This window comes from Salvia splendens, chromosome 10, assembly GCF_004379255.2.
Source record: "Salvia splendens isolate huo1 chromosome 10, SspV2, whole genome shotgun sequence".
NCBI classification, from domain to species: Eukaryota; Viridiplantae; Streptophyta; class Magnoliopsida; order Lamiales; family Lamiaceae; genus Salvia; species Salvia splendens.
Genome location: NC_056041.1, coordinates 2,672,168 through 2,693,401, shown reverse-complemented (window position 1 = coordinate 2,693,401; position 21,234 = coordinate 2,672,168). Strand labels below are relative to the sequence as shown.

Here is a 21,234-nt window from a genome sequence, read left to right as displayed (position 1 = left end):
AATGGTTCTCCATTTATCGAGCTAACATTACTCCTAGCAAATTGTTAAGATTGTATACTTCAAACCTTTTCCCTCTAATATTTTTCTTCAATGTCCACTATGTGGAAGATATATTTTTCTATTACGATTTAATTTGAATTCCATAACCTGAGGCTGCCACGTGTGATTTCCTCACCCTAAAACCCCCAAAAAATTGTATTTCTTTTTTTAATAAAAATATTGCAATCAATAGTTCTACCATTTTTTTATTTTGAATAGAAAAAAAATATTAAAATTATTATATTTATTATTTTAATAAAATTTTCTGATGGATTGAATTTCATTTTTCGCTAATTTACTAGTATTATTCTTGATCATATTTTTTTTATCGTTGTATTTAGTAATTTTATACTTCAAATTTGTGACGTCGATTAGATATTAGTGTCACCGTCTATTAGGAGTTCGACTACTACAAATTAGCGCTTTCTCGATTACCATAAATGGCACACATATCAAACATATTTGCCTTTCTTTTTAGGGCTTCTTTTCTCTCTCGCGCGCGCATACACACAGTCACTCACACATCTGTACTTGTGAAGAAATGCTTATATCCACCACTAAGCTTTTTCGTCGTCTTCATTCGTAGATTCGCATTTTCTACCTCCATTAGGTAATGCTCTAATTCTATGATTTCTATCCCATTTTTATGCATGTGCCTGAAAATTCCTATCTTTTTATGCATATCAGTCGGTCGATATCTAGGAAGATTGATTTGAATTTGGGTTTGTTTTCGTCGGTTATTAATGTAGGGATAGGGTTTTAAAAAACTGATGAATCTTTTGTTCTCAGTTTTGACTTGAAACGAATTCATTCTTGGATTAATTAAGCAAATCCAATGACAACTTATTCCAGTGTAGTAAGACATGAGTATATTTCTCGGCCATGAATGTATGATACTAGGGCTCATCAGGTGGTTCAGATTCGAAGCATTTTTCATTCGTGTTTCTGCATGTTCAGGTCACGCGTTGCATTTGTTTTTAGTCGGTTTGCTGTTTTCATTTTTCGCTTAATTAAAAATCGCTACTATGTTTTCGTTCTTTCATTGATTGATTAATTTTTTTTCTCTTTTTTAATGTTCTAATTTTCATTATTTAGGTAGTATCTTGATTCACTAGATTGCATTTCTGGTTGTGATTTATTGAATTATGGGCTCATACTAAGACACATGCTATTGCATGTGCAGGTCGATTTGGAGTATCAACAAATCAGTTACATCTATATTTGTGGTTTTTGCTTATGTTCTTCATCGTTGGTGCATCATGTCCAACAATTTGGTTTCTGAGTACCCAATCTCAGGTAGGCAGTTGGTTCAGATGGAGCATAGTTCTAGCTCTCTGGAATTTCCTATGAAAATGATGGGCCAGGTATCAAGCGCTCCTGAATCACACCATTTCTATGTACCAGCAGATCAAAGTGGTCTATTAAAGTCATTCTCCAGCTCTGGGTTCACTACTCCAATGATGTCGAATAATATGTTGGGGCATAATGAATCTTCAGGTGTTAGTATGGGATCAAACCAAGTTTGGATGTCAAACCATCTAGGTCCTAAGCATGCAAGTTCGCCAAAAAGCATAGCTGCACAGAAAGCTTCATTCCCATTTAAACGGAAGGCTGAGGCAGAACCTTTGGCAAATAATGCTACTTCTCAGCAGTTGGCACAGCCTCACAAGCGGCCAGCACATGTGGGATCTGATGCTAATTTTTCTGGATTTATGCAGCCTTCAGCACATCAAAAGAAAACCGCACAGTCACAGTCTCGATTGAGCTCTCAAGTTACGCCTGCTCAACCTATCAAGAAAATGATACGGAATGACTCCATGTCTGGTAAGTCTGGCTTACAACAGCAGGGGCAAACTGGAAAGAGGCAAACTGTTCAAATCAAATCAGCATCCAAGGCTCGTTTGGATTCATCAGAAGGTGTAAGGTCCAAAATGAGGGAATCTTTGGCTGCAGCATTGGCTTTGGCTTATCAGAACCAGGCGAATACCTTGCTAACTGAGAAGAACCAGAGGGATACGGATAATCCCATGGACTCCCGGGATTCTCATGTCTCCGGTGCTAGTGAGGGAGGTCAGGTTCCTGTTTCTCGCTCCGCAGAAGTTTTCCCTTCAAATGAATTGACCACACTTAACAAAACCAGTGGTTCTAAGGTGTTTCAGTACAATATACCTGATGAGGATGTTCCATTTGGTGATAACTTTTTTGCTAAAGATGATCTTTTGCAGGGCAATGGGCTTTCTTGGGCATTTAATTTTGATATGCATATGGAAGAGGGTAAGGAAAGTCAGCATTCTGAAAAGTCTTTGAAAGAGGATGCTCTGGGGCACAAAGGACGGGTTGAAACTTTGACACCTGAAGACTTGGCTTTCAAAATTGAAGCTGAGCTGTTTAAATTATTTGGTGATGTGAACAAAAAATATAGAGAGAAAGGCAGGTCTCTTTTGTTCAACCTCAAAGATCGTAACAATCTGGAACTGAGAGAAAGAGTCATGTCTGGCAAAATATCTCCGGAAAGGTTATGCTCAATGTCAGCTGAAGAGCTTGCTTCTAAGGAGTTAACAGAGTGGCGTATGGCAAAAGCAGAAGAGTTGGCGCAAATGAAAGTTTTACCTGATACTGAGGTTGATATAAGACGTTTGGTCAGGAAAACACACAAGGGTGAGTTTCAGGTAGAGGTGGAGCATGATGATCTCATTGCTGCAGAGGTATCTGCTGGGAGTTCTTTATTAACGCGACCTCACAGGAAAAAGGCTGTCGAATCTCAATCTCCTTCCGGGGCTAGTGTTAAAGATAAAGAGAAGGTTGCAGGCCAAGCGAGCAGTTCGGAAGGCCAGGATTTCACGGGCAGCCTGATTATTCAGACAGATGAAACTGATCCAATGCAAGGAATGATGGTGGATGAACTGAAGGATGCTGACTTACCTCCAATAGTTTCGTTAGATGAGTTTATGGAGTCCCTTAATACAGAACCTCCATTTGAGGATCTATCAGGAGATGCAGGGAAGAAGTCTCCTGGACCATATGATCCATCTAGAGAAAGCCCAAAACGTTCTAGCAACCTTAGGGCTTCTAATCAAGCTTCAGATGTACATAAAGATGCTAGCACCAAAAAGGCTTCTTTTGTCAAGAAACCTGACACGGTGAAGGATTTGAGTGTTAGTCCTGTGAAAGAAACAGTTTGTTCTAGTGATGTACGGAGTGCTGATTTGGTCTGGAATGGTCTTCTTCAGCTCAACACATCATCCTCAGTCACAGTTGGTGGGCTGTTTTACAGGTATGCGTAATTGAGGTTCTAAACAACAATCTAGCATTTCAATATCTTTGCTCTGATCTTTAGCTTCATAATTAACAGCGGTGAGAAGACATCAACAAAGGAATGGCCTGCCTCTCTTGAGATCAAGGGCAGAGTTAGACTCGATGCATTTGAAAAATTTATCCAAGAACTCCCCATGTCGCGAACACGTGCAGTCATGGTATATAATTCTTGCCCCCTCAAACGCTGCTGGGTATCGGCTTTTTGGCTGCAAAGAAGGCATTGTGGCCTCCCAGCACTGATGCCTAATTACCTTAATCTTTATCTAGTAGTACTAGTTTGGATGTATAAAAGCAGTAGTGACGAAAAATTCTCCAATATATATCAATGTTTTATCACATGTTTTCCCAGTGGGAAAATCTTTCATGATATTTTTGTCAATCTCGAAAAAAATTTAACCTTAGCTGTATAGTTTCCACAACAATTGCCAGTTATAATCACCTTTAACATAAACATTAAACAGCAAGATTATCTGTACTAAGAAATAGGGATATGGATTCTTGAACGGTGATGAACATGTAATATGGCACTTGCCAATTGTAGAATATTGGGTTTTGTAAAGAGGCAGTTGATATCGATTGATTCTGTGTAGCAAGAGACTTGTTCTGGTGGAAATTCAGAGAGTTGCTGCCCTGCCTTGTACATAACTTGATTGTTTAGGCTGTTTAAATATAGCAATGAATTTGTTAAATGACGAGGAATTGTGTAAATTAAATGTAACTGCACGACATAAAGTCAGCTGTATTTTCAGATGAATATGCTTTTCCATAAATTGTGCAATACGTCGAATACCAAAAACGGTATAAACTTGGTAGTATCATAGGTTGCAGATCAAATGTGCTATTGTAGTGTTGCTTTATCTTCTTGTACACATTTGAAATGCTAAACTGCTTACTAACTAAACCATCTCTCTCTGCAGGTTCTCCACTTCATTTTGACGGACAAATCATCCGAGGAGCAGTGTTCTAACCTCTCTGAGGTAACTCTCTCCCTCCCTCCCCTCTTTAGAGTGCTGTTGGGATATTATGCAGATGACGATTTTCTGGTGCAGGCTGTGAGCTCGTACATAAGCGACGAGAGGTTGGGGTACTCTGAGCCAGTCACAGGAGTTGAGCTCTACCTGTGCTCGCCGGCTTCTAGAATGTTCGAGATGTTGAACAAGCATATACTCCGGGAGCATCCAGTGACCGAAGAATCCTTTGAAAACGGACTAATTGGTGTTGTTGTATGGAGAAGAGCTCATATAAGCAACATAATATCACCTAAATCATCGTCCCACCAAAAACACAGCTTGAAAAAGCAACCCCTTGGTGCCCCCACTCATACTCTAACTAGGAAACCCCAGCAGCCACCGCCGGGCGAGGACGAAGACAATGACATCCCGCCTGGGTTTGGCCCCGATGCGGCAGCGAAGGACGACGATGATTTACCTGAATTCAACTTCTCCTCCAGGGACCTGGCCCGTGTTGCACCTCGTAATTCACTTCACTTCTCGAACAGGGCACGACCGGTAGAGGATGTGAGAGAGCTTATCAAGAAATATGGGCAAGATGGGACCAGTAAGAGTGTGGTGGTAGATGATAGGAGATTAGGGGTTGAACCTTGGGACGACGACGACGATATACCGGAGTGGCGGCCGCAGGCCCCACAACAGCCGGTGCGCCACCAGCCTTATCAGCTGCCTATGCACTTGCAACATCCTAGTGATAGCCGTACGCCTCCTACGATGCGGCCTGGCGGGCTGGGACACCATGCGCCACCGCCGGGTGGCTACCAAGCTGGCTCGAGATGGAGGCAGTACTAGTTAGCTTTTCGTTTTTGTAGATAAATTTTGATGGGTTTTTTTTCTTAATCTCACTTGTTCTTCGTCTTCTGTAGTCGTTTCAGTGAAATGATATTTAGTAGCCATCAATTAGAAGACGAAATCATAACAAATAATTGATTCAATACATTTCAATTTTCATTTCATTTAGGCAAAACCAATTTTTTATATATGTCATCATTTTTTAGTAATAGTAGTAGTATTTTTTTAGAATATGTAGTATTAATACATGGCATCATTTTATACCATCTTTAAATCCTACCTCCTCCTATCACCTAAATTTTGTACTAATACTAATTATTATTCTAGGATGAGTATCATTTTATTAGGAGTATATAATAACTCTATACTACATAAATTGAAAACAAAACTCGAGTATGAACTTTTCGGGTTGATTTCTTTTGATGGTTTATAGGAGTATGAGAATTAGCAAAAACTATTTATATACTGATGAATTATGATATTCGTTTACGTAGATGATTATGGAAAAGATAAGAAGCTAATATATACTGGGACTTAGTCCATCCACGATGCGCCCACCATCTTGGCCATGAAGCTGTACTTATCTGCAGCTTCAGCGATCTGAAACAAGCATTGTCAGAAAACAAACTTGGTGAATAAATCAAAGAACTTGGTCAGTTACATCACAAAGTTGAAAAAATAATATACCAATTTCCTTGTTGGCTTTCCGGCTCCATGTCCCGCCTTGCGTTCTATGCGTCCGATGATGGGATTTGTCTGAGGACTAGCTCTGCCGACGCTATTGCACAGGACATGCTGCATTGTCTGCACACCAAAATCATCTCTCCCTTTTAGGATTCTTTGGTAGGTAAGTTAACTATGCTATATTCTAACAAAACAGAGCGATCAAATTATTATTTCATGTACAAGGTAGCACTGACCGCAAGAAACTTGAGCGAGTGCAACGGCACAACTCTATCATCATGGTCCGCCGTCAACACCATCGTTGCAGGATATTGGCTCAAAGTATTATTACCCCATGGCCTCTTCACATTATGCAATGGAGAGTACCTAAAACACCACAAATATATTTGGTCATCCAATGTTGATCAGTCCAGTCCACTATAAAATGCACTTAATTAACGAGGCGTACTTGAGTAACCAGTGGAACTCCTCCTCGTTATCCGAGCATCCGAAATCAGATGTCCATGCATGCCCTATTTTCGGAGAATAAAGTAAATGAGAGAAGCTGTCAAAGCATATAAGAAAAGATAAAATTTCCAAGACTCACCAATAGTAAATTTGTGAAACCTGAGCATATCCATAACGCCAACATGAGGAAGAGCGCAAGCAAACAAATCAGGTCTCTGCAACCAATTCAACCATGTTTCATTCATGTCCAAACAACAAGATGCATTAAAACACAAACCTGATTAATACACGCCCCAACAAGAAGGCCGCCGTTGCTGCCGCCTTCGATGCAGAGCTTCGTGGAGTGCGTATACCCGGCAGAGATGAGGTACTCCGCCGCTGATATGAAGTCGTCGAACACGTTCTGCTTCTTCGAATGAGTACCGGCTTTGTGCCATTCTTCTCCGTATTCTCCCCCTCCTCGTATATTCGCGACGCACAACACCAATCCCAAGTGTTTCGCAATCACACTGCGACTTACGTTGAAACTTGGAGTGAGGCTCGTGTTGAATCCTCCGTATCCGTATAGCAAACACGGGTGCGATCCGTCCAATTGCATCCCCTTTCTCGCCACGATAAACATGGGTATCTTCGTCCCATCATTACTCGGGTAGAAAACCTTAACACACAGTTCAGAGATAATAAAGTAAGACAGAATAATACTGGAAAAAAATGTATTTTTGCATAAAATACAAATGACTCAATTATCATAGAACGTCTCAAAATAAAAGAAAGTGACTAAATTAACAAGAAACAGAGGGAGTAATATTTACTTGTGTGACATGGAATTGGCTCCTATCAAAGCCTGGCACAACAATTTCTCTAAGGATCTTCATCTCAGGGGCGTCGGATTGGAGGTTGCACGTATATATAATCCCCGGGACGACAAAACTGGTGAATCCAATAAACGCAATGGAGTCCTTGCGCCGCGCAGAGATTCTATACACTGTCCCGATGTCAAGGGGTAGGCGGTGCAAAAGGCGACCCGTCTCCAAATCCCTGAGCTGCAACACATTCTTCACATCACTCAAATAACTCACCAGAATCTGCTTCCGGTTCACAGCCACAGCAGACTGAAGCACATCCTTATCGTCTTCTCCAACGACATCCCTCCAACAACTCGGATCTCTGACATCAACTCGAACTAGCTTGTATCTCGGGGCATCCTTGGTCGTGTGGAACGTGAAGACCGGGCCATCATTCGCTACATAGTCATAAACAGCATCAAATGTGTCAACAAGTTTGACAAAAGGCAATCCATTGAGGCCATTGCTTAGCGCTGAGACGTCACAGTAGTAAAGCGTGTTGGTCGGATTGCAATCCTTGAAGGTGTAGAGAAGAACATACTGCGCCAAAAAAAAAGTGTTAAACATGACATTAGGGGTTACTGCTGCAGCAACGCGACGTACCTTTCCATCCTCAGTGACCGAGGCTGAGTGCCTATGCTTGGGATTGTGTGGATCACTCCAGCATAGCATGTCTTCGGATTGATCAGTACCAACGAAGTGATAATAGAGTTGATGATTTAGGTTCGCGTTCGTCTCTGTGCCACTATACGTACGTATAACAAATGATCACTAAATCTTTTTTCCGGAGTAATAAACAGACACAGCACAAGCATAGGTTTCACTTACGCGGGCGCTGGATACCGCGAGTAGAAGAAACCTTTACTGTCATGAGTCCAACTAATACCAGAAAATTTAACCTGTCACAAACATATGTTAGCAAAATCAAGAATAGAAAATAAGTGAGTAGTTTAAAGTAGTGTCAGTATTACCCAAAGAAGAGTGTCAGGTTGTATTATCTTGTCTTGAATTTGCATCACTTTAATAGTAACCCAATCACTTCCACTGTGAGTAATGCCATATGCTATGTATTTAGCATCCACACTAACTTGAAATCCATTCAAAGCTACAGTGCCATCCTCACTAAATGTGTTTGGATCAATTAAAACCTCTGCTTCTCCATCAACATTATCCTATTCATAAAAATGTAGTAGTACTTCAAATTTCAAATGTGGCTTGTAAAAAAAATTCAAGTTAAAAGGAATAGTTATAAATTACTGGCCTAATGCAGATATTTACTGAAAATATTAGTACTCTTTTAACATAAATGACACTATAACAATGAGACTAATTAAGTTAAAATAGTATGGTTAAATTTCTATTTGAAGCCAACAATTAATTTGAATCGGTCTTATAGCGTGTGTTGCACAACTGTCTGCATTGTTTGCCTATAGATGTAATATTCCACCTTCTAGATTATTTTATATTTTAGACATGGTTTCATATATCTCTGTCACCGGGAGTATAAGCAAAATAATCGTCATCCATAGCTTAAATATTTACTTTGACTTATTGTAGATTTATAAAATGTCAAGGGAAGTTGGGAAAAGTTTATGCAATTTAATATTTTGAATGAGTCTCAAAAACTAATTTATGCAATGTCGTACAAATTTAAATTTTGAATGAGTCTCATTTTATGTACTTCTTCATTCACAAAATAGAAAGTACATTTATAGATTACACGTTTTTATGTAGAGTAGTAAAAATATAAGAGAGAAATTGAATAAAAAAGTAGTGAGAATATTTTCATTAATATATAAAATTGGATTAATTTTGGTGAATGGACCGTATTGAAAAATAAGATTATGTTTAGTGGGGGGAGTGAATAGTTTTATAATGAAATATGATTGTAATGATTTACTGTAGAGTACTGAACTTATAGAAAATGAGAAATGAAGTAATTATGACATTAAATTATGGACGTCCCAAATAACAAAATGCGACATTATTTTGCGTACGAACCTGGATGTATAGCACCCTTTGTGGCTGTAGACCGGAGTTATGCAAGTAAAAGTAATAATCTCCCGCCCTAAACGGAGCATCATATCTTGGGAAATCATACACTTGTATCAACTTTTCACTAAGATTTTGCTTTCCATCAATTTATTCTGCTCTTCCACAAATTCTTTCGTCTCCTCACTATCAACATCTTCCAGCCTATCACAACAATTGATACTTATGAGTAGTTTGATATGAAAAATTGATAAAGCAAAACGTGATAAGATCAGATAACTCCAAGATAGATGAGTATCTACCCTAGCAAGCTGAATGCATTACTATAAATTAATTACCATCGATAAGGATCGCGGACCGTGACTCCGTGGTAGTTGTCAGCCACAAAGTCATCGCGACGAGCGGTCGGATACCATAAACGGTCGTCGACGGCGGGAAGCGATCCCATTGTTTGGTGGAGTTGTCGATGAAGAAAGAGAAAAAACTCAAAGGATGTTGATGAAAACACCAGAGTTGTGATGTCCATGTGGGGAACTAAATATATACTACTCCAGTTTTAACTGTCAACAAAATGTTGTCATGTTATCGAGAAAATGTTGACATGTATTTCAAAAATGAGAGAGAATATTCATTTTCTGCTCCTTTCATATGTAGATGAATCTTTTATGTTGCCTGCTTCAAGATTCTAGCTTATCGATATTGAGTTGTGAAAATTGTACTAGTAGGGAGTGTTCGGTTTGCAAGATTGTATCCGGGATTAAAATTATAGTGTGTTTGGTTCATGAGATTTAATCTCAGAGCATCCCCAACGGTGGTGGAATACTGCTCGTCCGTCCTTACCGCTGGCAAGGACGCGCTCCGCCGCCGCTGCGCTCTTGCCGCTGGCACGGACGTGCTCTTAGCTAAGAGCACGGCCGTGCCAGCGGCAAGAGCACAAGGCGTCGACGTGGCATGCTCTGATTGACCCGTTGATTTATCATTTTTTATTATTTTTTTTAAAAAAATCGAAAAAATCTGAAAATTTCAAAATTATTTAAAAAAATATTGTCTCACTTTCTAATAAAATATATCCATTTTTTTCACACTTTTAATTTTTTTTCCATCATTTTTACCCCAAAATTCATACTTTCATCTATAAATACTCTCATTTCAAACACAAAAAATGACACTATACTAAACAACTCTCTCAATCTCAATTTTTAGGATTTTAATTATGTAATTTTTACTTTTTAGGAGTTTAATTATGTTATTTTTAATTTTTAGGATTTTAATTATGTCTTTTTTATTTTATTTGTAATTTGTATTATTTATTGTGGGTTTTTAATGAATTTTAATATTATGGAAATGTTTTTGTTTAATTGAATTTTAAATTGAATTGTGATCGTCCTTGCGGAAGAGCACAGCTGTGAGTGTTGTGCTCTTGCCAGAGAGCAGGCAGAAAAAGTGGGGTTGGGCCCACAACCGTGCCGCTGGCAAGAGCACGGTTGTGGATGCTCTCACAACTCAATCCTAAATGGATAATCATAGGATAATTAGTCTTAGCTAATCCTCTATAACTAAAATAATCTCATAACTCAATCCTAAATTATATCTTGGTATTATTTTATGTTGGCAACCGAACACCACCGTAATATACTAATATGTGCCTATTTCATGTAACAAGATTGTCATGTACAAGTGCGGAACCAAGAATTAAAATAAGTCAATCGGTGCTGAAATTTATTACTATAATGGACTACTAATAATACAATATTCAATTTTATTTATAATATTTTTATAATTTTACAAGATGCTATTGCTAGATGATAACTATTTTTGACGGACGGAAAAATAGTCTCATTGTCAATTTTCTTGAAATTTTGTCTTACATTTACAACTAAGATATAAATCATACACAAAATACATATCAAAATTATTATAATAAATGAATCTATGTAATATATACAGACTTGTTCCTTCCCGAAGATAACGTGAATATAGAATTAAATTAATAAAACTACATAAATGTAGAATTAAATCGTGTATACAGACTTGAGAAAATATATGAGAGTAGGCTAAGCCCAAGAAACCAATAAATTGCATAACAACGTAATTAATGGTCCAACACCTTAATAAAAGCCCAAAATAAAATAAAAGCGAGGCAGACGCAGCAGGGGCAACAACTTGGTCTCAACTGGATCTGGTCATGTAACAATTTTTCTTAGATAATACTTCTATCAATTAAAAAATGTGCTAACACCATCAATATATTATATACATGTGACATGTAACTTTTTTTTAATAGAGAATATAAAGTTGTGATGGCATTAAAAGAACCAAAGTGGTCAGCTGAAGCAAATCTACAAAGGATCCCCTAAATTTGAAACTGCCATTTTTGAAAAGTTCAAACATTTGACATATTGTGAAATGAATTACTCCCATTTTCATGAGCCAAATATAGATTTGACTTCTTTTTTGGGAAAGATGCTAACGGCATTTTTTGTTAGTGCAAAGACACCAAACTTCTATTTCTGTCCTATCAACGTCCCAACATAATGGTTTTTCTTCAAAATGAGACAGATTTGGTTACATTCCACTAACGATGCCTGCTAGGTTCCTTCGTATAATGTAAAAATAATTTTAAAAATTGAATGAAATTGCATATATTTAACAAAAAACAGAATCTGAACAAATGGATATATACAAACAAAGTCTAACCTAAATATAGTTGTTAATGCAATGCATTTGACGTAATGTGTAATGATTACATCAAGAATTCTTGCAAAGCTCACTCAGAAATTTGACATTCCATGAATAAGAATGGAAATCTTTACCAGAGCTTGTAGAAAATCTCACCATTTTGGTAGATGAAAACTGTAGTGGGATTCCTTCCCCTCGAGGCTTCTTTGTCAAATTCTGACGCCTACGCAACTTGATAAGAATGGCGTTCGCCACTTCATCCTGCTATAAATACGAGTGCTGGAAGAGCCATTCGTATATTCGAGCTTGTCTTCTTTCTTCTTCCCTGTATCCTTATAACTTTGCTACACGGCTATGATGGCACTCGTATTCGGTCTTCTTACAGCTACCCTTCTCCTGTTTGGATCTTTCGTGGATGCTGCCCCATGCGCGGATTGTTTCACCCAGTCGAGGGCTGCTTATTACCCGAATTCTGATGACAAAGGAACAGAAAGTGAGTTTCTCTGAAAACATGCATGCATTGCTAAAACGATACCTATGATTTTATTGACACAAAATAAATGCAGCTGGACGATGTGGCTTTGGTGCGTTTGGGGCGACAATTAACAATGGAGACGTAGCTGCAGTTTCAGATCTATATCGAGATGGATTAGGATGTGGTGCTTGTTACCAGGTAAATATCATCAGAAGGAGAAACAAACATGTATATTCTGACAAGTAGTTACGCGATTGTGAAATGTATCGTATTTTTTCAGGTCAGGTGTACTAATGGCAAGTACTGTTCGGACAAAGGAGTGAATGTAGTCATAACGGACCACGGTTCCAGCCATGATACTGACTTCATTATGAGCAGGCGCGCTTTTGGCCGAATGGCTCAGAACGTGGATGCAGGTGCATCTCTTTTAGCATTGGGCGTCGTAGATATTGAATATAGACGGTAAGTTTACAAAGCCTCAAGCGGATATATCATGTCCTGTTTCATGCTAATATCTCATTTATGTAAATGCACAGGGTTCCATGTAGCTACCCGAACACAAATATTACGATTAAGATAGACGAAAGCAGTAGCAACCCCCATTATCTGGCATTTGTAATTTGGTATCAGCAAGGCATGGAAGACATAACTGCAGTGCAACTGTGTGAGGTACCTTTTAAATCTCTGAATACGCATACTTCACCGATTCTCGATTCTGTTGGGATGTGATTTTCACTGCAGAGAAGAAGGAAAGGTTCTCAGATGCAAAGGAAACTAAATATATCCTATTCGAAATATAACTTCGCGTTTTATACACAGACACAAAGTTACTCATGCAAACTATTGGATCGGAGTTATGGAGCAGTATGGACCGCTACCTCACCACCCAGTGGACCACTTTCAGTAAGGATGCTCTTAAGCGATGAAAATGGAGACGAGAAATGGATAGTTCCAGTCAATGACATACCAGATAACTGGAAAGCAGGAGACATATATGACTCTGGAGCACAAGTTATTGCCTGATCCATCAACTGTCAATTACTCTTATATTGCCTAGCTTGTTGAAATGTTATTGCTTTTAGGCCTTCAAATGGATTCTATTGTTCAAGTAGGAATCAAAAAAATAAGTTGTCAATTGGTGATCTATGTATTGGATTTATTTTATATATGAGTGGTCAAAGTAGAAGGATATGTCTTATAAGATAAACATTTAATGATGCAATTGGAAGTTCTAAACTAATTACCAAAATCCCTCTTTCACGTTCTTTAGCAGTAGTACTAGTTTTGTAAGACGCCAATGTCTGTCAAGTTCTTGTGACCCACAACAGCAAAGTAAACTAATAATACTAAGTGGACGACAGCGAACCGATCAGACCATAGGGTGCAATGATAAGAGCTCTAACAAGGTGTGACTCAACCAAGTAGGCTAATCTTGAGTGCACGAACATATAACAGTCAGTCTTGGATATTTACTATACATAAAGATAAATGGATTACCTATTGCAATGAAGACATCTCCAGCCCAAATATCTCCCCGGAAAGAGCATCTGCAGTCGCATGATGAAGAGATGGAACCCTTTTTCATCAGGCATTCTGTATTCTCTATTACTAGTATCTTCCGTTCTCAAGAAAATTTACCAAACATATCAAACTCTGTTATTTGTACAGCTTGAGGGAAACCCTTCATCCAACTCTCTAACTTTGTTTCTTTCAATAGTTTATAAGAATCTTCATTAGGTTCACATTCATGTCCTTAAACAGATTGATAATTTCCCAGAACATTCATTGCTCTCATAATTGTGTTGTAAATGAAGATATTAGGAGGAATGCCATTCTCTTGCAGATAGAGGGCAACTGAGAGTCATGACAATTGTTCACAATCGAACAATGTTTTAGTACATAATTTGCCTGTGGATTGAGAGTAGAGAGAATTGTTCCCAGCAATGAGATTTCTAGCTCGACTACTAATTTTGGTGTGTATAATTTTTTTATTATTAAATAAAAAGAAATGAAATCTGCTTGGGCTAAGAGTGCAGCTTTTGCAATTCTACATTTTGGCCAAAGTGAATTCAACCTTTACTTGATAGCTTTAGCTTTCTAGCCACTGATCTATGATCAACCTACCAATTACTCCTGATGTGTGTATGAGAGGCTAAATGCCTAAATAGCAAGAAATTCATCAGAAAATTTCAGCATTCGTCAAGACTCAGAAGTAGATACACAGCAAGAAGAGAAGAGTATTGTATGATACATCTGATCTAACAAGCAAGTACCAATTGAAAAGGCTTCTCGATATAAAAACAAAAAAAAAACTAAAAAAACATGTTCAAAATGCAAAATTATATTCGAAGTTTGTCTACTGCAAAACTAGAGGGCAAGAGCTCGGAGTTTTATTAACCACAGAAACCCAGCTATCTCCATTTGATCCGAGCTCCAAAGCTTGACTTTTCTTTTACCGGATTGGCTGCTGGTTATAATGATTCTTCTCCTTCTTTTTGGCAGCCGCGAGTTTTGCACTGCGTGCTGCAGCCTCCATGGCAACAGCTCTTGCAGCGGAGTCAACCTCCTTGTTCGATTTCTTTTTCTTAGCAGAAGCCACTTTCTTGAGCCGCTCCTTCACATCAACAGCAGAAGAGTCTCCCTCCACTTGTTCAGTCTCGTCTTGTTCATGGGGAGCATCTGAGGTATTGGGCTGGTCCTGTGGTTCCTTCGCCTCTTTGGAGGCCTTCTTCTTCTTCTTCTTTGCACTCTTGGATTCTGCAGGTGCAGCACTATCTTTCTTCTCTTCAACTCCATTCAGTTGCACCTCTTTCCCGTCTTTGTTCACATCTGCAAGAGACCAAGATCAGACTTGTATTCCTAGTAATTAGAGAGGGGCAAACTGAAGATGCATTATTTTTCCACACACACTATGTGACAGGCTCCAAAAATGCGTGCAAAATAACAAAATGAAGAGCCAGTATAATCATCGGTAGCACACGCAATTTTCATGCTCGGACCAGCAGTTCCACATAGATGATAAGGACACATCAATTACCATTTGTCTCATCTTCAGCTTTCTCTTTGGGGCTTACTCCAAAATCGGCTAAAATGGCCTCTAATTCAGCAAGCTCCTTCTTCCTTCTCTCCTTCTTAGAAAGCTGTCTTTCTGTCTCCCTAGGTGCTGGAGATTGTTCAACCTGTGTTACAACTATTGGTTCAGAAGGTTCTCCGACCTCCGTTTCATGTTCAGGCTCCTCTTCTGCATCATCATCACCTTCATCAAGAAGCTCATCTTCGCTCTCACTTTCCTAAATTTTGGATGGAAAATCAAGATAAGTCCCAAACAAAGTTTAGTCATACCACAAACTCAATTCAAGAGAGGAAGAAAAGGAATCAATAGTATAACATAACTCATTGAGCAACATGCTTATTTGCAACAAATACCATACTTGCAAACCTATGAAATCATGTAACATCTCTAAATAGCCATTACATGTCTACAGATGAGCTCTTGCAGAAAGAGCCAAGAGCATAAAAGCAATCAGTAGAAATTTGCAAATAACAAGGATAACGAAAGAGACATAACCCAAATGATTACAATACAATTAGTGTAAATGTGCAACTGACAACGATATCAAGAGAGAGGCACCCCAGGTTGAAACAGTACAATAGAACAAGAGAAAACTACATGCTGAAAAGTACAGTTTTGATCAATAATGATCTTACTAGTCTGAGATTGTTTAATCATTATACAACCAACCTGTAGACACATACCATATGATGCTGAACAGGGAGAAGATTATTGATAAGGGAGATGTTAACAAAACAAAGCAAAGGATGATAGACCAAAACACGTGTATGCAGGTGACACCAGATAGGCTAGTCCAACTTTTTTTTATAACAAACTAAATACATAATCACATAACAACGTAAATTTGAGGAAAAAACAAGATTACATTCACTTTTGGCATTATCAGTTCAGTAGGAAGAAGAAAATTATGAAGTTGATGAAGCATACTGGGCAAGTTGCATATTAAACAGAAAGCCCAACAATAACCATTCCTCAGAAGAAAGGATAACTTCTCGTGTTGAGAAAACAAGCACAATTGAAATGCAATTGGAAAAATCATTATTTGCAAATCTTCAAATAATACATCTCTGATAAAAACACCATTTTATGCAGGTGTAGGGAAAAGGGATCATGCAAGAATTCAGAAATCATTTGAAGTCAGCAAAGAAAATAATGAGGGACATTAACATGAATATCATCAAGTAGGTAACAAGAACTTACTGTAAAATGACAAAAGATGGCCAATAAAGAAAAGGAAACCAAAGCAAACATTTAAGCAAACAAATATTTCATATAAATGACAGACAACAACTAAGCTCTTACAATTAACCTCTGCTAGTAAAGTGTGTCGTTTATCAACCACATTGTTAACTAGACAAAAGTGAAAGTGGCAACTAAAAATTGACAACAAACACAAAAGAATCACCATATGTAGGAAATTATATTTCTCAACCTTATAATGCAACAAGCGAAAATTTGAATTGGCCGAGAAGTGTTTATTATGCATAAAAGCTAAATGCAGCACATATTTAAGAAACCACCAAAGGATCAATAAAACATAGACACAGCAAACCATCAAGTCGTTGATCACCATATATTATTAAGACGAATAGCAATTCCATATGTTAGAAGTTAGCAACAATGAAACGTCAAACTACTAAATAGACATTAATAATAATTTTTAAAATAATTGTGAGCAAAAAACACCACAATGCTCGTGCCTTATACCTCCAAATGATCTTGTTTCTCAGTTTCATCCACTTTCTCAACACCAGAACCACTCCACATCGCCTGGGGAGGAGCCGTGGTGGCATAGTAATCATCGTCGTCCTCATCATCCACATCCGCCCACGACTTCACTGTCAGAGGTGCCGGAGCCCAGTAAACCGGCTCCTCCTCCCCTTTCTTTGATTTTCCAGAAGCAGCACCAGTGCTCTTACTCCCCTTATCAGACTTCTTCTTCTTCCTCAAAGTCTCCAGCGCCGCAAAAACATTGGTGTTGCTCACGGTAAACGATCCCTCATCCCTCCTATTCCCACCTCCAACCATTTTCCACCGCCAGAAAAATCAAAAAACCCTCGCAAACGATCGAAAATCTCAAGCTCAGATGTGACAAATCGCCGATTATTTTCGGGACTGGATTTCCCGAAACCAATCAACAATCACTGCTTCCAGAACAACAAATGAAAAAATAAAACAACACGTAATTTGATGAAATCCTAATAAAAAACAATCCAAACTATAAGTGAGTTTATTAATCGAACAGAGTGTAGACGGACGAATATCAAATTTCTCGATTATATATCGCAATTGCTATTCTCCCTAATCCAACAGGTCCGATGAGCTCGAAAATGCGATTGCGAAGTGTAGGATTCACACAAAAATAGGGTTTCGAACAGGACAAGAGGCGCAGCTTCTAGGGTTTGGTGTGTCAAATGCGTTACGCTTATCTGCCGATTGTAGTTGTGCATCTATATCCGTATGTTAATGCGTTACATATATAGATACACAATATATATATATATGTGGAGAGAGAAAGAGAGAGATGACGACAAAAGAAGGAGCTTCTGGTGCATATAACGTGAGAGAGAGAGGCAGAAGTTAAAAATTTGCCAAATTTGATTGCATTTCTTAAGAAATTCATTCTATCCATGTTTTTTTGCCTCTTTTTTCAATTCTTGATGTTAGCTGCTACTAATTTAATCTATAATACTCGTAATTAAGATTTCATGTCATTACAAATAATAGATTAAGATAAATGAAACACAGCAAAAAATATGTGGAAGCACTGCAACCAAGCATTATCATACAAACACAAAATTAATGTACTTTTCCATTACACTTCAAACGGAAGTTCTTCTCTTGAACTTCACCTTATAGTAAGAATACACATATGAAGCTCGTGAAAATAGCGTTTCCTGATATACAAAAGAAAGAATTTTACTACAAAACATTTTGGAAAATTATAGGGCAGACACACGGCGCTGAGTTTTCTTCCTGTGTGAGAAGATAAAACGACACATCACTAGGCCACAAAGAAAAGGAATATCGTGAGGAAGAAAATCAACACAAAGAATATCTTGATCATTAGCCACCGATTCGAAGAGATGCTGTTGAGGTACTTTAGCAGAGCCCCTTGTGCTCCCTCCACGTTTGCCAGTGTGTCTTCCATGTTCTCATCGATCCTATTAAGATGGGGCTCACGTAAGAACAATGACGTCCAGGCATGGATTCAGATATGCAAGATAATATGATCAGAAATTCCCAATGCATAATTGACTGCTTTTAGTTCATGCTAAAGCTACCTGATAGCAATCTCTCCTTGCTGAGATACAAGAGTAGCCAACTGATTGAAGATACTTCCCAGCTCATGAATTGTAGACTCCACATTTTGAAGAGCCTCGGCTCTACTCTGCATGTAGCTGTCCTGTACGGGAACAATTTGCTGCTGCTGTTGTTGTTGATTTTGTTGCTGCTGCAGCAAAGGCTGGGACTCCCCATCGACCTGATTCCTGTTACAAAATATAAGCTATGCACGTAAACTAATCTGTTTGTACATAGGCAAATCGGTTTAACTCCAAGTTGCTTTGTTCAGTATTAACTACTATTAAGTCATAAATGGCATCTAACTAGAACCACATGCATGACCTTTTAGAACTATTTATCAAACATCATCAATTTCTATCAGCAGAAAGTTAAAAGGGAATATGGCAAAAAAAATCAATGTAGGCCGTGGTGGAGATAGCAACTGGCAGGAACTACGTGTTCTCACTTGGGAAATAACTGGGATGAAGTTTGTGTGCCGTCAGACCATGGAAGAGGTGTGGCAGCTGAGTTACTAGTCGAAGCCTTTGCAGCCAAAGGACGCTGGCGAACAAAAGGATTTGCGTGGCTCTTGGAAGCAGAAGACGAAAACAACTGCCTTCGGTTGTCATGAACCTTGAGGTTCTGTTGAAGACCAGGAAGCACGAATTGTGTTAGTAGCAATACAGGATTAGAAAGGTGAATGGTGAAAGCATTGAGATATGGGTTCACCTCTGTTCGCATGGTTAAAACTTCCTTGAACTCCTTTGTGGTGCTCATCAAACGATTCTTTAGATCATCAACAACCGTAGTAGAATGAGTTGTGGTGTCACTGGAGGTGTTCTCATTGCGTGAATTGGAGAGAAACTGGAGATCAACTACAGCAGAGTTAAGAGCTGTTATATCTTGCTTGATGAGTGCAGTAAGCTCCTGGATTTCCATGGTAGGATCATCAAACACAGATGTCCTCTTTGCGACTGCAAGAGATAAACGCATAACATTATCAATTCAAGCATGCCAATCGAAAGACCAAATATAAGAAAAAGGCATAGAATGACAAGCATCGACCATCAATGTATGTGGTGGACTAGCCTATACAATATTTATCTATCTAGGGGCTGTTTTCTTTGGATGATAGTACTAAAATATATTGACAAAAATATGAAGAAAATTTAAAGGACAAGTCGGTCAAACAATCTCAAAATCAATCATTCCATCAAAGTAAATGGAAGATTAGCTTGGACTATATTTATCTATCCATCCTATAACTGGAAGTAAACACACACGCATCCGAAAGGTATAAAGACCCTTTATCGTGTAACTAGATTTTTGTCCAGAAGAACACAGCCATACTCCAAGAACAGACAAACTATGATCTCTTAAGAGTTTGTTTATTCAAGCACCTAGAGTAGTCATTACAATTAATCGAATGATCTCGTGCTCCAAAAAGTAGTAACAAACCAAGGGACATATATACAAACTCATACGATTAACATGTGATCCGCAGAAGAATACATATACTAATATGATAAACAAAAGATACAAAAACACCGCCCACAAGCATTTGATCCGATTTAGTAAATCAACAAACAACACGTTGCAACATCTATTAGCGCCTCCTAAATCGGATTTAAGATGCATGCCTGCTGCTGATTTACGATAAATAAAATCCCAACCACTCATTGCATACAACAAAATGTTTAATATACATGCAATTTAGTCCATATGCATCTGATAATCACTTCTAAAGTTCAGCAAATGCAAATCATTAGCTCACCAAAATCAGCTTATTTCTCGATAAATAATAGCAGGATAAGCTACAATTGATTCACTCACGCTTTGCCAGCTTAGCTAGCTTCTGCGACGTCTGATGAATCCCAAACCCAATTTTGGATGCCCTCCGGTTGAACTCCGATTGCATAGCCACCGCCGACCGCGGCGGCTCCTCTCGCTTGGATCGGCTGCTGCTGGGGGCATTCTGCAACGATGCTGACTTCTTTGCCCTCTCCGCAATCCCTAAAAACTCCTGCGTACGATCCCTGATCGAGGCATTGCTCTTCACCGACATTGTGCCAGATCAAATTATCAACACCTCAATAACATAAATGCTTGATCCCGATGGATTCAAAAGTTAGGGATCGAGAAACAGGAATTCGGAAATTGCGTCTGGATCTCAAACCCCTGAAATTATTGAAATGGACGAAATCTGTGAAGCCCTAGATCTACGAGAAGGGGGTAAAATTGATCGAGGTGTATCACACTGTTTATTATGTGTACATCGTATATTGTAGACGTTTCCACATATGTTTATTTCCTTTATTTTCCACCATTTGTTCGCATGTAAATGAATATACTCTTAATTTAAAATCTGTTAGTATAACGTTACTCAATTAAAATCTGTCATGTGGCTTGATTTTAATTTTTCAATAACTCGAATTATACTATCTTTTAAAATAAGAACAGAACAAACTTTGATTATAGCGTGTAATATACTGTAATAAATATTACTCCTAGTAAGTGCCAACTGTGTAGTATTTTACTACTAGTGTTTTGCGTTTATTTGTAATATATTGCTTATGTGGACATAGTGTTTGAACTCAC

The 21,234-nt window shown here is 38.4% G+C and overlaps 4 protein-coding genes and 1 pseudogene across 8 annotated transcripts; 2 read left to right on the top strand and 3 right to left on the bottom strand.

Moving 5' to 3' along the window:
- The first annotated feature begins 528 nt into the window (after window positions 1-528).
- On the top strand, window positions 529-5,320 carry LOC121750549. 4 transcript variants are annotated; one of them, XM_042145107.1, is made up of 5 exons: window positions 529-649; window positions 1,223-2,189; window positions 2,265-3,313; window positions 3,392-3,512; window positions 4,272-5,320. In XM_042145107.1, exons 2-5 carry the CDS (start codon window positions 1,299-1,301, stop codon window positions 5,154-5,156), a joined length of 2,946 nt encoding a protein of 981 aa, XP_042001041.1. In that variant the 5' UTR covers window positions 529-649; window positions 1,223-1,298; the 3' UTR covers window positions 5,157-5,320. The 4 variants fall into 4 exon arrangements, with proteins under 4 accessions (XP_042001041.1, XP_042001040.1, XP_042001038.1 ...); XM_042145106.1 differs by having other exon boundaries at window positions 1,223-3,313; window positions 4,272-4,331; window positions 4,404-5,320; XM_042145104.1 differs by having other exon boundaries at window positions 1,223-3,313.
- Window positions 5,321-5,600: 280 nt separating this feature from the next.
- LOC121750550 lies at window positions 5,601-9,616 on the bottom strand (annotated as a pseudogene).
- Window positions 9,617-11,882: 2,266 nt separating this feature from the next.
- Window positions 11,883-13,490, top strand: LOC121751300 (expansin-like B1). 2 transcript variants are annotated; one of them, XM_042146021.1, is made up of 5 exons: window positions 11,883-12,296; window positions 12,370-12,476; window positions 12,559-12,740; window positions 12,815-12,947; window positions 13,020-13,490. In XM_042146021.1, exons 1-5 carry the CDS (start codon window positions 12,158-12,160, stop codon window positions 13,299-13,301), a joined length of 843 nt encoding a protein of 280 aa, XP_042001955.1. In that variant the 5' UTR covers window positions 11,883-12,157; the 3' UTR covers window positions 13,302-13,490. The 2 variants fall into 2 exon arrangements, with proteins under 2 accessions (XP_042001955.1, XP_042001956.1); XM_042146022.1 differs by having other exon boundaries at window positions 11,889-12,296; window positions 13,098-13,490.
- Window positions 13,491-14,435: 945 nt separating this feature from the next.
- Window positions 14,436-17,944, bottom strand: LOC121751909 (neurofilament heavy polypeptide-like). The gene is made up of 4 exons (XM_042146725.1): window positions 17,610-17,944; window positions 17,059-17,495; window positions 15,316-15,568; window positions 14,436-15,107 (listed from the first exon to the last, which is right to left on the bottom strand). The coding sequence occupies exons 2-4, from the start codon at window positions 17,377-17,379 to the stop codon at window positions 14,731-14,733; spliced, it is 951 nt and encodes a 316-aa protein (XP_042002659.1). The 5' UTR covers window positions 17,380-17,495; window positions 17,610-17,944; the 3' UTR covers window positions 14,436-14,730.
- A 162-nt stretch (window positions 17,945-18,106) lies between these two features.
- LOC121751908 (syntaxin-32-like) lies at window positions 18,107-20,933 on the bottom strand. The gene is made up of 5 exons (XM_042146723.1): window positions 20,470-20,933; window positions 19,366-19,610; window positions 19,103-19,278; window positions 18,636-18,842; window positions 18,107-18,515 (listed from the first exon to the last, which is right to left on the bottom strand). The coding sequence occupies exons 1-5, from the start codon at window positions 20,699-20,701 to the stop codon at window positions 18,356-18,358; spliced, it is 1,020 nt and encodes a 339-aa protein (XP_042002657.1). The 5' UTR covers window positions 20,702-20,933; the 3' UTR covers window positions 18,107-18,355.
- Between the last annotated feature and the right edge of the window lie 301 nt (window positions 20,934-21,234).